The sequence below is a fragment of the Pectinophora gossypiella genome, chromosome 23, assembly GCF_024362695.1.
Source record: "Pectinophora gossypiella chromosome 23, ilPecGoss1.1, whole genome shotgun sequence".
NCBI lineage: Eukaryota > Metazoa > Arthropoda > Insecta > Lepidoptera > Gelechiidae > Pectinophora > Pectinophora gossypiella.
The window spans coordinates 9143259-9160217 of NC_065426.1; the positions used below are offsets into that span (position 1 = coordinate 9143259).

At 40.9% G+C, this 16959-nt stretch overlaps 1 protein-coding gene and 1 long non-coding RNA gene across 4 annotated transcripts in view; one reads left to right on the top strand and one right to left on the bottom strand.

Annotated features, from left to right (window-relative positions):
• LOC126377499 (uncharacterized) overlaps positions 1 to 16959 on the bottom strand; it is a 228018-nt gene that overhangs the window by 194262 nt on the left and 16797 nt on the right. For all 3 annotated transcript variants that reach the window (XM_050025234.1, XM_050025235.1, XM_050025236.1), the window contains exons 3-5: positions 16772 to 16948; positions 4314 to 4487; positions 3493 to 3599 (exon numbers count right to left, since the gene is read on the bottom strand). In XM_050025234.1, coding sequence (XP_049881191.1) covers positions 3493 to 3599; positions 4314 to 4487; positions 16772 to 16948 — 458 coding nt within the window. The remainder of the gene's footprint in view (positions 1 to 3492; positions 3600 to 4313; positions 4488 to 16771; positions 16949 to 16959) is intronic.
• The window catches only part of LOC126377645 (uncharacterized), a 350458-nt gene that overhangs the window by 99758 nt on the left and 233741 nt on the right, over positions 1 to 16959 (top strand). The window lies entirely within an intron of this gene.

Genomic DNA, 16959 nt, shown 5'->3' on the forward strand with positions numbered 1-16959 from the left:
CTCATGCAGCGTATAGAATGCTTTTTCAGTTAAGTATTTTTTTAACGACAATTTAAAGAGATGTATTTTGTCTATTTCAGTTATGAATTTAGGTAATTTATTATATATTCTAACGGACATTGAGTGAGGGCCGGAGTCTACAAATTTTAGATGGGAAGGGAGTTTGGCCAGTGCGTTGCGAGGTCTTAAATGATTTGGTCGAGTATATTGGGGGAACATGTTCATGTTATTCCTAACGAAAATACACATTTCGAGTATGTAGAGTGACGTTAAGGTTTCGATTCCATATTTAATAAAAAATGGTTTACAGCTGGTCCTTTGTCCTATATTAGCTAGAATTCTTATACATTTTTTTTGTAGTATAAATAAGTCATTTGCATCCGTACTATTGCCCCAAAGAGTTATACCATAGCGGAGCCAACTGTGCGCATAAGCATGGTATGCACAGGTTGCTGTTTGCAGGTCTGTGGATCTTTTCAATTCATACAATGCATAAATAAAACTGGATAACTTACTTGATATCTTGTTGATATGGCCTTTCCAATTCAAGTGTGTATCTATATTGATGCCCAACAATGAATATGTATTTACACATTCCAGTATTGTATTATTAAATGTATAATTTATATTTAAAGAGCTATGCTGGTATGGCCTAAACTGTATAATTTTTGTTTTTTGAAAATTAATCTCTAGATTGTGGTCTTGTAACCAATTTCTTAATTTAATTAAGTCATCTATCTATTATATACTTATATTCATCATCATCAGCCGTACGACGCCCACTGCTGGGCATAGGCCTCCCCCAAGGATCCCCACGACGATCGGTTCTGCGCTGCCCGCATCCAGCGGCTTCCCGCGACCTTCACCAGATCGTCGGTCCACCTTGTAGCGGGCCTACCCACTGAGCGTCGTCCGACACGTGGTCGCCATTCCAGAACCCATCCGCCCCAGCCGCCATCGGTTCTCCTCGCTATGTGTCCTGCCCACTGCCACTTCAGCTTTGCAATTATATACATATATTACAAATATACTTAAGTAAATAAGGTGTAAATGTTGTTAAAGAAGAGCGGAGTTTGAAGAATACAGGCATTGTATGCTTAAAAGAGGGCTCCAAACACGAAAATGTAAAAAAAATGTGTTATTTTTTTATTAGTTATTATTTCATTATTACTAGTTAACATGTTGATAAGCTTTACTTCCGATTATTTTATAAAGACATTACAGATCAAACAAAACAGAAATTACAGGGAAATAGGGTTTTTAGCTGAGCATAAAACTCTGAAGACCCCGGGGTCAACAAAGAGCTGATATTCAGCTGATGAACCTTATAAATTTTATAACTAAACACATATGTTAGTATAAAAAAAATATCTTTTAATTTTGATGACAAATTCAATCACCGGCGAAAAAAAACATAATGGCGGAAAAACAAGATGGCCGCTGTACAAATTGTTGTTCTGTGACACCAAAAGTCCAAAATGGCGGTCAAATCCTGTCATTACGCAAATCGCGAAGCTGCTTTAGCAGGGAGCGCATCACGCACTGTCTAGTTATAAACATAATATAGTATACAGGAGCGTACCTAATGCACGAAAGTTATTCTTCTTCTTCTTCTTATCCTGTGGGTTATGAGGTGGAGTACCAACCTCATCAACCCTGCTGTCAGGGTTACTATTGAGCCGCCAAAGGCCCCTGACATGACTCACGTAACGACTACTTACTTACATCAGTAAGTAGTAACCGGGACCAAAAGCTTAACGTGCCTTTCGAAGCACGGATCATCTTACTTTCGGACCATCAGGTGATCAGCCTGTAATGTCCTAACCAAACTAGGGATCACAAAGTATTTTTTGTGATATTTCCCCACCGGGATTCGAACCCGGGATCTCCGGATCGTGAGCCTAACGCTCAACCACTGGACCACGGAGGCCGTTGACGAAAGTTATTAAGAGAGGTAAGTATGGTGTCACTTTAGAAGAGATTTTTGGAATAAGGAATGCTTCTTAAATAATAGTCTAGTAAAGACGCGAAAAGAAACGTCCATGTTAAAAAGTTAATAAACAGCGCAATTCAACTGTGATCGAATGCCAATCACGCACAGTCCCGGGACATCGCTCTTATAACAAAGTAGAATTATTGAGACCGAAAAACTTTATTGAACTTATTATCTTGACGTTAAACGCACGAGTAACATCCTACGTGAATGTCAAGCGAAAATGGGAAGGAATTTAAGAAGTTATTTTTTTTTTGTTTTTATATAGAGTACGCGCCACGAAAGAAGTCCCGCGGGTTTCAATTGAACTAAATCATCATCTCCCTAGAATTATCCCGTCTTTCACAGGGTTCTCTTACCTATCCTTAAGATTTGACAGGTCCGGTTATTTACAGAAGCTACTGCCAGTCTGATCTTCCAGCCCACGAAGAGAAAACCAGCTAGTGCATGGCACGCTACGACGTTGATCGGTGATGGAACGGTCTAGTGGACGTTGCACCATAGAAGTTCATAGAAAGAATACTTTTTGCCTGTGCCGGGACCTTCCTGGTAAGATACGGTGTAGTGGGCACGGACCTTAAGCAAGAGGATCCTGTCAAAATGGGATAACGCTAAAGAGATGATGTCGCTTGTCCCGACTGACAAAACATGCGTTTAAATTCCGTCCGAGTCAGATTTTTTTAACATGATCTGAATGTGAATAGGTTCAGATGGCATTCACAACTTGGCCGGGAAACCAGGTCAGGATAAGCATTTGCTATGCATCACGCATTCTAAAGTGAGGCCGAGATATCTAGATCTGTGTTCGCAACCGTATATCTTATGTTAATGGTGTCTTTAAAACGGTTTCTGGATAGATAACCGTGCTGTTTAGCATTAAAATACCCGTTAGGAATAATGTATGTGCAATGGGTTAGTGCTGTTTTACTAACACTTTTGGCTTGACCATTATAGACGGCGATACGGCTCACCACCTATCACGTTGGTCTAACAAAAAGCTCGATGAGGTGTGGGTAAGTACCCACCCAATAAGTTATCTTAGGATGGATGTACTTCTGATTACCCCATTGGGATATAGTCGTGAGTAAGGAATGCAATCCCGATCTCGCGAGATCTCATCAAATTTTTCGGGATCAATCCCGAAGCATAATATGATGAGATCTCATTCGAGAGTGACGGGATTGGGCGAATCTCCTTGAATTATACTTTTTGTTCGGATTATGCTCATTACCAAAGAAATTAATCATTTAGTTAGCAATATTGAAGAATGAAGATTTTTTTCTCGGGATATTTTGTTTTAATTAACCTCACTATCACAAACAAGCAGTTTTCATCGTTTTCAGCCATCCTAACTTTACATTTTTTATGAACTAGACGAGATCCTGAAAATTTCGGGATATCGCGGGATTGATATTTCCAATCCCGCGGGATCTCGAATTTGCGATCTCGAGTCGGGATTGCATTTCCTAATCGTGACATAGTGATGTTATGTTATATACCTCATTGGTGGCGGCTGCGGGTCGGCGGGCGGCGGCACGTACTGCGGCGGGCGCGGCGACGGCGCCAGCGCACCTCGCGGTACCACCGCCACTATCGACGCTACCGGCTGTGGACCAACGGTGATCTTAGAGTCGAATAACTATAAGATTATTTGCCGAGACGGCACGTATATTGATCCTAGAAACCACGTACTTATTATTATTTATATATTTTTTTTTGTGTTTGATGGGTTCGCTCTTGGTCCCAGACTTGCCCAGAAGGTGCCTGTTCACTCTGGCTTTGAAAGCACCCGGGTTATATGAATTCGGAAATACAGAAGGCAAATGAAAAAGTGCTGGAAAGAGTTGAAGAAAAGAGAACCATATTGAAGACTATAGAGAACCGGAGAGGAAATATGATTGGCCACCTGATACGACACGATTCATTTATAACAAACGTTATAGAAGGAAAAATTGAAGGGAAGAGAGGAAGGGGTAGACCTAGGATAACATTTATGAAACAAATAAAAGGGAAGGTGCAGGTCGTGTCGTATCGGGAGGTGAAGGTTTTGGCGGGAAGAAGAGAGGAATGGCGGTTACTCCACCGACAAGAGCGCAGCTCTTAAATAGAGAGAGAGAGAGAGAGAAGGCAGCAGAGAATTCCTCTCCCATTATCAATCATCTATGATCCAAACATGAATTCAGACTCATAAAGTCAATTCGATGGTTTAGAGACCCCGGCATTCGAACCTGTGACATTACGATGGAAGTCATGCGTTATCCGAACAGGGCTATGACGGGTTTTCAATAATGAGACCTGAAATTCCAGAGAAGCCACTCACCCTGGAATGCAAGCGCTCCTCGATAATGGCTGGTGGCGGCGAAGGTGGCGGGGCGGAGTCCTCACACAGGGCTCCGAAGCCGTCGTGGCCGGCCTCCGCGAGCCGGCGCTCCAGCTCTATGGGGTCGGCGAGCAGGCGCGACGGGACCACAGGCGCTGATGATGCTCCTAGGGACTGGAGTGAAGAATACCATATCAATACGAGTCACAGTTCTAATAATATTGTTAGATATTAAGCAGATAACAGGGTAGTTTGTAATTTGTGAGTAGGCTGCGACCTCTCTTCCACCCTTGACTTGGCAGTCGAATATAGACCTCGATCTAGCTCTGTTATTTCATTGTGTCTTCTCGACTCCCTCCCCGATTTAGGAATTAACAAATATATATAATATACAGGGTGTTAGTGACATCGTAACGAATACCGAGAAGGAGGAGGGGGAGAACGAATACAGACCATGATTCTGAGTTAATATCAAATGGAATTTTCCGTCGAAAACCTAAAAAAAATATGTATTATTTACAATAGAAGAGGTGACTAACACTAATATCACTCCCGGACACTTCATACAAAAATACCTCGTTTTACACAGACACTACACATTGACATTATCGTACACGCGCATCTGTGTGTGTGACGTCTGACGCCATATGATTCAAGACTAAAGTAAGACCGAGGGGGGGTGAGGCGAAGCTAGCTCAGCCGCTGCAGGGGAGCGGAGAGTTGCCGTTCTATACGTGTTATTATTCCTTATTCTATGCTAATATGTAGCTACCCACATAAAATGAGCCCATTACGGTAATCCCACAGTGACAAGTTCATGGCGACAGTCGCGTTACAAGTCTCGCGATGATTGATTACACGCCGTATTATGTACTTACACTCGTTTAAATTTATTTTAAGCACCATCTAAATTTATTTTAAGTTATACCTGCTATTTTCTTATCCGTCGAAAAGGAAAGAGACGGATAATCGACAGTACTACTATGTTATAATACCCCAATTGGTTTCTTTTTTATTGGATTTCCTATTAGAATCAAAGTTTATTAAAATACATTATTTTTTCATACACAACGTTTTGGCGCCCAACATGGGGCCATGTTATTAAGTTTATTTACGAAGCGAACTGTGGTAAGTGAAGTCTGATTATATTCAATATCACCTCCTCATATGTCTACAAGGCCGTTTGTTAATGGAACCGGTGCAAGAAGTTTTGAAATACTTGGGAGATTTTCTCGCACATTTTCGTAAGTAACTTTGGAGAAAGACGTTACGAGTAATGTTTTTAACAAAAAAAAAGAACATAAGCTCATGACGAAGCTGAAGTTTAGGCAGTAAGATTCGACCAAAATTGTTACAGTTTTTAAAACTTCGCCAAAGAATACAAAACACCTGAGATTGTCATGGACCCTGAAAGTTTTTCTGAAAACTGCTCCATTTAATAGGCTTTTAGAAACATCCTTAAAAGAGTACCCTTAATTGGGACAAAAAAGTAAGTAATTGGCCCTCAAAATTTGCAAGACAGACAGATAGGAAGGGGAAGGAAGATGGCGGTGGTTAGATATTAGAAGCGTGGATGTGGATATTATATTTAAAACGTTGAACATTATGAGTCATTTTAATTTTACTCGACCACCCTACATCGATCTCATCATCATCAGCCCATTAACGTCCCCACTGCTGGGGCACGGGCCTTCCCTATGGATGAATAGGGAGATCGGGCCTTAAACCACCACGCGGGCCCAGTGCAGATTGGTGGTTATTAACGACTGCTAATGCAGCCGGGACCAACGGCTTAACGTGCCTTCCGAAGCACGGAGGAACTCGAGATGAAAGCTTTTTTTTTTTGTGGTCACCCATCCTATGACCGGCCTTTGCGAAAGTTGCTTAACTTCAACAAGCGCAGACCGAGCGCGTTTACCGTTGCACCACCGAGCTCCATTTACATTTTATTATTTTCTAATAAACTATTTACATTCTATTCCATAACCGCCAACTTATCTAAAATTAATCGGATTCAATCAACCGAAATCGTCCAGCTCACCACGATTTTTCACCACGGTTATTTTTCCATTTCGAATCCTAAATGAATCGAAATTCAAATTCAAATACCTACAAGTCAAACGATTGAAATAAATAAAATTGGAGCGAAAAGTTCGATTTGCTGTGGAATAATGAAAAGCAAATTACCCCGATATTGATATTTGCCGTGTGGAACCCTCTTAATTGGTCGATCGAGGTAAAAGGCTTCGGGAAACGTCAATTTGCTGGATGAGGCATCTCATGGTATTCAATTAAATTTTGATGAATGGCTTAGAAAACCAGATGTGCTCAAAAGTGACAGCTAACATTTCAAGGTTAGCCCAGCTGACGTCATCCCACGCTGCGTTGCCATTTTGTAAGAAATAAATTACCCACGACCAATGTTGAATTTTTAGTAAAATATTTACTTAATTTTAAATACTTTTACCTATATTCTTACAAATAAAGCACTTTGAATTTGAATTTATATTTGTGACAAGTAATACATTAGTCAGTAATCCACTTAATTTTCAATAATATTTACGTCCTTGGAATGTTGGGGATACCAATTTAATGGTAACACAGTGGTAACACTTACGTCATCAAAGGGCTAGCAATGGCGGCTTGTCATAGGATTGAGCATACCTGGTCTTCTTATACCATGAGGCATCTATGGTAACACGCCTTCATTCTAGTGAAAAATACGTTCATAAATAGCCTATATACGTAGCGCTGCTGGACACAGGCCTACCCTTAATCAACTGGAGGGGGTATGGAGCAAACCTTAGATCAAATCTTAGATCTTGATGTGTTCCATGATCCGATGAATATATATATGAGAAAAATTTTAGATTATTCAAAGCTTTAACAGATATTAATTACTTAATTATATTTTACTTTTTTTACATATACTTATATCTTTCTAATTTCTAATTTTTAAGTTTGTAATTTTAATTTTACTTTATTTTTAAATACTTAAGTACCCTTAATTGTATAAGTTATGTACGCCGTAATTGTCATATATATTAGTCACAATACCGTAACCTTATAAATAAAAAAATAAAAAAATAAAAATAAAAATAATTTTTTTTTTATTTTTTTTTTTATATATATTAGTCACAATACCGTAACCTTATAAATGTAAAATGTTTTAATATATGTGATGTGGTTGTACTTTTTAAATAAATAAATAAATAAACTCCACCACGCTTCTCCACAGCGGCGTCACTTCCACCATCCCTAAGTATCTAAAACTAATATTTAATTCACAAATTGAAATGAAACCCATTAAATCTATAAATGAAAACGTGCGACTTATCATGGGTTCGAATCCGGCTTGGGCTCCAAACCACTGAATTAGACTTTCTGAGGTTGAATTCATGTTTGGATCATAGACAACAATATATCACGTGGTTTTCGAGATTTGTGCCCGGTTAATGGCAATAGACTTACTCCCTATTAGATACATGGGACTTATTTCTTTTTTAATTAGTTTAGTAAAACCTTATTCTAATAGCTGGGCTGAAAAAATCTGAATGCCCTCGAAACGACATGAAGAAGAATAGGTAAGTACATGTGTTTCTTCTAATATTCTTGTTTTTGTTCTCACCTATTATTTATTGATGTATTTTCTTGTTTTTAATTGTATTTATGATAATTATTTGTTTATCATCATCATCACCAGCCCTTTAACGTCCCCACTGCTGGGGCACGGGCCTTCCCTGTGGATGGATAGGGAGATCGGGCCTTAAACCATCACGCGGGCCCAGCGCGGATTGATGGATATTAACGACTGCTAATGCAGCCGGGACCAACGGCTTAACGTGCCTTCCGAAGCACGGAGGAGCTCGAGATGAAAACTTTTTTTTTGTGGTCACCCATCCTATGACCGGCCTTTGCGAAAGTTGGAACAACATGATTGAACAATGTCGTTAACCCATAGAGGTATGTCTCGACACCCATAAATATAATACACATACTTAGCTGGCGAGTTGTATGTACTATAGGTAAACCTCTGCGTACCTCTTTCAGGGATATACAGGGTGTTAGTGACATCGTAACGAAAACTTTGAGGGATGAATCAAACCATGATTCTGAGTCGATAACAAGTGGATTTTTCCGTCGCAAAAATCATGTATTTCTTTTAGTTTTTTTTAAATTATTTTCAATTCTATACTTTTGCGATGGAAAATTCCACTTGATATTAACTCAGAATAATGAGCTGAATCATCCCCCTCAGTATTCGTTACGATGTCACTTACACCCCGTACAAGCACATACGGTAGCCATACAAGTAGGTATGGGTGTTAGTGACACCGTAACGAATATTGAGGGGGATGATTCAGACCATGATTCTGAGTTGATATCAAGTGGAATTTCCTGTCAAAAAAATCATGAATTTTTTCCACTTGATATCAACTCAGAATCATAGTCTGAATCATCCCTCAAAGTTTTCGTTACGATGTCACTAACACCCTGTATAGGTGTGATGCAATGTTAAAAATGCTCTAGAAATAAATAAAATAAACGTTCCCGCACGAGTTTACGAGAGAATAAAGAGGAATCGACCATTAAAGCCGGGGTAATTGTGTTCCCGGCGTCTGTGACGTCACATGTCGGGTGCGAATGACGGATATAACGGATTTGAAATAATTTTTCAAAGATGGAACATTGGTTTAATTTTGTTTTCAAAAATGGAACAGCTTTTTATTTTTTTATTGGAAAAAGAATGAATGATGACACCATTCATCTTCTTTAATTTGTTTTTTTTTTTTTGCGTGACGTATTGTCACCGATCCTAACCGGCCAACTGGTGAATGTCATGGATTTCACAACTTAGCCGGATAATTTCTTATTGAATAAGAATAAAATAAATTTATTGCCAGTAACATTGATCACACATATCTATGGGAAGACGTATGTAACTACAACAGGGTAGTTTCCAACTAGTCAAATTAGTAACTTTTTACTAAACGTCTCTCTCTTTATTTGCTTGTCGGTGGAGTAATCGCCATTACTCCATAGATAGGGCGTGTAGAACGGTGGTTGCCCCAATCGCCTTCCGTTCCGCAGTACACCGACCGATGTTCTAGCTAGAGCCCTACCAGAATCCATTTCCTCGGCCTCCAACCACTACTGATACCGCTACTGCCCGGCATCAGGGGTGCGCTTTTGAAGTAGCGGCGCCTACTCGCTACGTCACAAGATCGTCATAGAACCTAAGTAGCATTTTATAGGTTAGCCCGTCCCAGTGAGCTACACTACGAGATCGGGCCTTAAACCATCACGCGGGCCCAGTGCGGATTGATGGTTATTAACGACTGCTAATGCAGCCGGGACCAACGGCTTAACGTGCCTTCCGAAGCACGGAGGAGCTCGAGATGAAAACTTTTTTTTGTGGTCACCCATCCTATGACCGGCCTTTGCGAAAGTTGCTTAACTTCAACAATCGCGGACCGAGCGCGTTTACCGCTGCGCCACCGAGCTCCTCAATGTTATGTTATAATTATAAAGCTATAATAAGATATTCCATAGCTGCGTCGCAATAAGGTAATTAGATACGTAAGTAATATCGATGTCGAGTTCCATGAAATGTCCGGATTGATAAACAACATAGGAAATTCATAATTATAGGTTCTGAGAATCATGGATGAGAGCTCTCAGCGCTCCCCATTTGTCCGGCCAAGTATTTAATGCCATATGCGACAAATGCCAGCCCAATACAGGTTAGGTCGCATACCTTCGAAAATGCATTTCTCGGGAAAGTGGGTTTCCTCACGATGTTTTCCTTCACCGCTGAGCACGTGATAATAATAATTTACGTGCAATAATCATTTATGTGTTGGATTCGAACCCGCGACCTCCAAGTGAGAGGCAGGCGTTCAACAAACTGTGCTACGGTTGGGAGTTATGTACGTAATAAAGACACTAAATAAAAAAATATTACAATAGACAAGCAAAACAAGCTGCCAACGCCATATTTGTTATTACCTCGGCATATTGGTTGGAAGTTTTCCATTCTCAAACTTAACATCCATGCCACTCCACATCCGGTTCCGGCGAGGCGGATGTATGACGTCACTGCCGCCGGAAACCTAATTACCGTGACAGCTTTAATGGACGCTGAATTGACTAAATTTTCTTGTTAACTCAACATATTATTTCAGCAGTATAGTGTATTGATTTTGAATGTTATGTTTAGAATTATTATCACGTGCTCAGCGGTGAAAGAAAACATCGTGAGGAAACCCACATTCCCGTTATTTTCGAAGGTATGTGACCTAACCAGTATTGGGCTGGTTTTCCCTTCGCGGGTTGGAAGATCAGACAGGCAGTCGCTTCTGTAAAAAAGTGGACCTGTCATACCTTGTGGGCTAGATTATATTAGGACATACATACATAAACTCATGCCTGTTTCCCACCGGGGTAAGCAGAGACTATGGAATTCCATTTGCTTTAAGCCTGACACTTCGAGACGTTTAGATTAGAACGATTGGGTCGTGCTAGGTTCAAGATAAATTATGAAATTCTGATTATTGAATAAAGACAGATCTAGAAGTGAACTTTTTCTTTTTTTCTATTTAAGCTACCTATAACTTATTTGAAGTTGAAGTGGCAGTGGGCAGGACACATAGCGAGGAGAACCGATGGCCGCTGGGGCGGAAAGGTTCTAGAATGGCGACCACATGTCGGACGACGCTCAGTGGGTAGGCCCGCTACAAGGTAGACCGACGATCTGGTGAAGGTCGCGGGAAGATGCTGGATTCGAGCAGCGCAGGACCGATCGTCGTGGAGATCCTTGGGAGAGGCTAATGCCCAACAGTGGGCGTCGTACGGCTGTCAATGATGATGATGATAACTTATTTATGAATTTTAATCAAGAAAAACGTAATAATAAGTCCGACATATTATCACGTTTTTCTATGTCTACACAGTGTACTTTTTCATACAAAGTCCATGGTAAATTCGTGCTTTGACGTTTATAGTAAAAAGTACCTGATTTAACTAGTTGGGAACTAGCCTATTCCGTTGTCTATGATTACCCCAAACGGGCAATAGGAGTGATGTTATGTATGTATGTATCTAAATCAAAAGGTCTCAAGGAGTTTAAATCTAAAGTTTTAATGAAATACGAAAATGTTATAAGTGTAAGTCCCCACAGAAACCGGGCTCAATTAAAGCCTCTGAAAGCTCAGCTTAGGGTGCGCCTGCAGTGAGGCGATTCAGCGATCAGCTATGAACAATTTTCTACTACCGTTGAGTTATTCTAACATTTATTATGCTTAAGTAAGTATATATATGAGGAGCTCGGTGGCGCAGCGATAAACGCGTTCGGTCTGCGATTGTTGAAGTTAAGCAACTTTCGCAAAGGCCGGTCGTAGGATGGGTGACCACAAAAAAAAAGTTTTCATCTCTAACTCCTCCGTGCTTCGAAAGGCAGGTTAAGCCGTTGGTCCCGGCTGCATTAGCAGTCGTTAATAACCGTCAATCCGCACTGGGCCCGCGTGATGGTTTAAGGCCCGATCTCCCTATCCGTCCATAGGGAAGGCCCGTGCCCCAGCAGTGGGGACGTAATGGGCTGATGATGATAAGTATATATATATCCTTCCAGCCGTATTCGGCCATTGCGACAAGTCTCCAATATGGCTGTCGTAACCGATCATAGCAGTGAAAATACGGCCACATTCACTGCACGTCAGCACACCTCCGATATAGTTGTAAGTTATGGCCGCAGGTGGTCGGGCCTTCAGCTCGTCGCGTTTTGAATCGAGCTCTTGCCGACGTTTCTGTTCAAAGCCATACACCTTGGAGTTCACAGTATGCGATGGGGCCACGTCACATCCTTTCATACCGCAAGAGTTGGCCGCCGTGTTTCCGCTTGCCCTCTTGCAATTCCGAGTAGAAGATGCGCTTCGCTACTCTGTCATTAGACAGAAGAAGAACAGTGTCTGTCTACTGGCCAGGCAGCAGCTCGCACTGTGTAAACCAGCCGTATCGCGTTCATTCAGCGCTTTGAACTTTCAGCGTCCAATTAACGCAACAAGCCATATAGGTCACTGGTCACGCTCTCAGGTGTAAACCCTAAAATGTTGGGGAAGAAAAACGGTACAATTTGAAGGCTGAGTTTTAATAGTGAATAGATGTTGCACTGTTGAAGCTAATAATAATAATGACACCTCACATTAAGAATAAATTGCCTTAAGGTGCCTCGGAAGGCGCGTTAAGCCGTTGGTCCCGGTTACTACTTACTGATGTAAGTAAGTAGTCGTTACATGAGCCATGTCAGGGACCTTCGGCGGCTCAATAATAATCCTGACACAAGGGTTGATGAGGTTGGTAAATCACCTCACAACCCACACGATATTCAATTCAATTCTTTATTCATAATAAACATTACACGTCAACAAATATTTCGATGAGTAGGTACACATTATATAGATTACTTTACAATATTTCAATATTACATCACAATAAAATCATAACAATATACAAATTACATCGCTATATTGTCGGTCATCCAAATTTTATATTATTGAGAAACTCTGTTAAGAATATATATATATATATATATATATATATAATATGTGTTGATAGAAGAAGAAGAAGAGGCCTCTACGTGTTGGCTTCGGCCCTACGCACGCCCTCCAAAACTCCGGGACTCCATAGGCCCGAGATATGGTAATGACATCATCATCAGCCCATTAACTTCCCCACAGCTGGGGCACGGGCATTCCCTATAGATGGATAGGGAGATCGGGCCTTAAACCATCACGCGGGTCCAGTGCGGATTGATGGTTATTAACGATTGCTAATGCAGCCGGGACCAACGGCTTAACGTGCCTTCCGAAGCACGGAAGAGCTCGAGATGAAAACTTTTTTTGTGGTCACCCATCCTATGATTGGTTTTTGCGAAAGTTGCTTAACTTCAACAACCGCAGACCGAGCGCGTTTACCGCTGCGCCACCGAGCTCCTCAGGTAATAACATACATAATAATAATAATAAAATTCTTTATTAATCAAACAAAGTACAATTTAAACTGTTAACAGCGAGCCCTGTACTAGGGATCACCCTGTATCGCGCAATGATAGTTTCCTTAATAGTTCTATTTTCAGAAATAAAGAGATTATACTACCATCACATTCATTATGGGCGGCAATGGCTCACTAACTATCACGTTGGTCTGACGGCGTAACGTGCCTTCCGAAACACGGATCATCTTACTTTCGAACAATCAGGTGATCAGCATGTAATATCTATGGGCAATCCCCCTCACAACCCACACGATAGAAGAAGAAGAAGCATTTAATGTCCTAACCAAACTAGGGATTACAAAGTAATTTTGTGGAATGTCTACACCGGGATTAGAACTTGGGACCTCCGGAGCCCAACGCTCGACCATTGGGCGACAGAGGTCGTTATCTTTACCTTAAAAAAAGAAAATAATTAAATATCACCAAAATCTCGACACGACACAATTTTGCGGAGACTACGCGAGCTCTACAAATCACGGCCACTTAACCTATATTTCCCGCCAGAAAATAACATTTGACACCCCCGAAAATAACTTTCTCTGATACTTTGACAACAAGACACCCCTTAAAGGACTGCGGGTCCACTTAAGTTATACCCAGTTATAGATTTGCGGCCCGAATTTTATCTGTAAGGGTATTCACGAAAAGCTTTACTCTAAAACATCTTTTATATACAATAAGAACGTCAGATATAGATGAATTTTTGAAAGTGCCTCTATGTCTACGTAATTTCAGTGGTAGATTCTTTGTTTTTTAAATATCCCTTAAATGGATTTTTGTTTTTATAGCATTCAGTTGTGCTCACAAAGAGGAAATTAAATCGAAATAATTCTGACTCGGACAATATTTTATAATCTTTTTTTGACGTTATTTATTGTAGATTTGCCGCAGATGGCTACTTGGCCGGACAAATGGGGAGCGCTGGAGGCTCTCACCCGGTACAACATTTAAGACAACATGCCTGAGGGTGCCCAGTTGGGCTCGAACCTCGGCTCAGGGCGTCGTCTGAGAGGAAAAATATTTGAAAGAATTAATCGACCCTAGCGGGTCGATAGCGATAAACGCTGATTGAGGGAAATCGTCGACCACGCCGACGGGGTCGGTATCGGGGTACTGAATTTATAATCTTAATGACCATAATTTAATTGAATTTTCGCATGGAGGTCCGGTGGTGTAATGGTTGATACGCTCGTCCCGGCTTCACAAAAGCTTGCGGGTTCAAGTCCCGTCAGAGTCAGCATTTTCCATTAAATGTTCTCTTTTTCCTAAACTTTTAACTAAAACAATAATAACACATAACTCTTCTTTTTCCTTCACCACATTCGGTTAATAAGGGCTTCATAAACCACCCTATATGACCGGTAAAAAAAAATCTTAAGGAGCAGTTAGGGTGGTATTAATAAACTAATCTCAGCTTTGAGACTGCCCTCAAGATCATAATCAATTATGACAGTTCTTATATATAAACAGAGACTTGAGCATGATCTTGAGGGCAGTCTCAGCTGAGATTAGTTTATTAATACCCCCCTTAATATCGCTTTATCTTTAATAATAAAATACCTCACAGAAAGTAGGTAAGTAAGTACAAAAGTAGGCACTTTGAAGAATTTACTCAGTACACGTAATTCAAACTACATACAAAATGTAATTAACGTATCATGTGCAGTAGTTTTAGGCGGATGAGACGTTCGTTATGTAAAAACTGACGATTCAAAGTGTAACTATGTTACCTACTGAATAAAGATATTTTTGAATTTGAATTTGTGCAGACTTCGAAATCGCTTTGTGAGACTGTCCTTTGTTTGGTAAGGACTTTGCAGGCTTGAATCACCTGAATGTCCGAAAAAGTAAGATGATTCCGTGCTTCGGGCACGTTAAGCCGTTGGTTCCGGCTATTAAAAGTAAAAACACCTCCACCACCCCACAGTGGAGCAGCGTGGTGGAGTATGCTCCATACCCCCTCCGGTTGATTGAGGGTAGGCCTGTGCCTAGCAGTGGGACGTATATAGGCTGTTTATGTTATGTTACAAACAGCCTATATACGAATTGACCAAATTGGAGATGTACTTAGAAAAGGTTCAGTACGACCACTCTGAATCGTGCATGTATGAAACGATTGATGAATGTGGAGGAGGAAAACGGAATTCCATAGTCTCTGCTTACCTCGGTGGGAAGTAGGCGTGAGTTTATGTATGTTTGTTATGTTGCAAACTTACCTACTTATATCTAACTATATCGTATTTAATAACAGATATTGGTGCTAATTCCTGCAAATACCATCTATTTTTTCTTTTAAGTTATATCTGTCATTTTCTTATCCGCCGAAAAGGAAAAGGACGGGTAATCGACAAGCATAAAATTTATGGAACACACGTCAATTTTAAGCACAAATCTAAAACAACCGTCTAAATTTTTTTACATTGGCCAATAACCCGACAGAATTAAGTTGACAGCACACGTCAAACGGTTTGCATACCAGCGAGATACCTTTTCGCCCGGGTTATTCATTCATTTACTCATTCTTCCTAAAATTATGAGCTGTCAATCATCCGTCCCTTTCATTTTCGGCGGGTAAAAACATGACAGGTATAACTTAAAGTAAAATTAGGAGGTGTCTGCAGGAATCGGGGCCATTATTAAGGTATTTTCGTTTGATAATTTTGAAAGATTACCATTGTGTAGGTATGTCATAGTGTAGAACGGCAACTCTTCGCTCCTCACCAGCGTCTGAGCTAGATTTACCCAAGGTTGTTTGTATGAAGTGTCCGGGGTGTGGTATTGTGACAGAGATAAAAAAGCATATAGACACCGAACAACGACCAATTCGTTACTCAGCAGGAGAAGACCACACGCCGTGTCCATCGATCATTTGTTGATAGCGTTAAGTGATATAAATGTGTGACTATAATGGTATTATAATATCACAAATATCACTCCACCATCTCTCTAGCATTATCCCGTTTCTCACATGGTCAGCTTACCTAATCTGATGATTTGACAGAAGCGACTGCCTGTGTGACCTTCCTACCTTTGAATGTGGGTTTTCCGCAGTAAGTATGTTTTTCTTCACACAAACACAGCACAACAATGACTTGTCTCGCGCACATGCGCCACTACTAATACTGCACCAAGTTACAACTGTATTCCTAATTAACTTCATGTTCATTAGGTATAATAATTAGCTAGTTTAATTTTAACAAAAATACCGACTACTTAAATGACCCAACCATAGCAACACCAACGTAACCCTCAGCCGCAAAAATCTGCCCCTGAAGAACCATAGTGACTACAACAGCACCAACGCGACTTCAACAGCACCAACGCGACTTCAACAACACCAACGCGACTTCAACAGCACCAAAATGACGCTAGCAGTACTAAAGTGAGTCAAAGATCAACAACATACCTGGAGTGAAGGTTGTCGAGAATACCCGGACGCAGGGGCGGGGGAGGGTCTTGCCACCAGTAGACGCACGCATGCGCCGCACTGGCGCAGCACGGCAGCGGCTTGTCTCGCGCACATCCCCACCACCGACACTGCGCCGATGCGTAGGAGCATATCGCCGCTGCGCAGTCGGCCATCCTGAGAAAAAG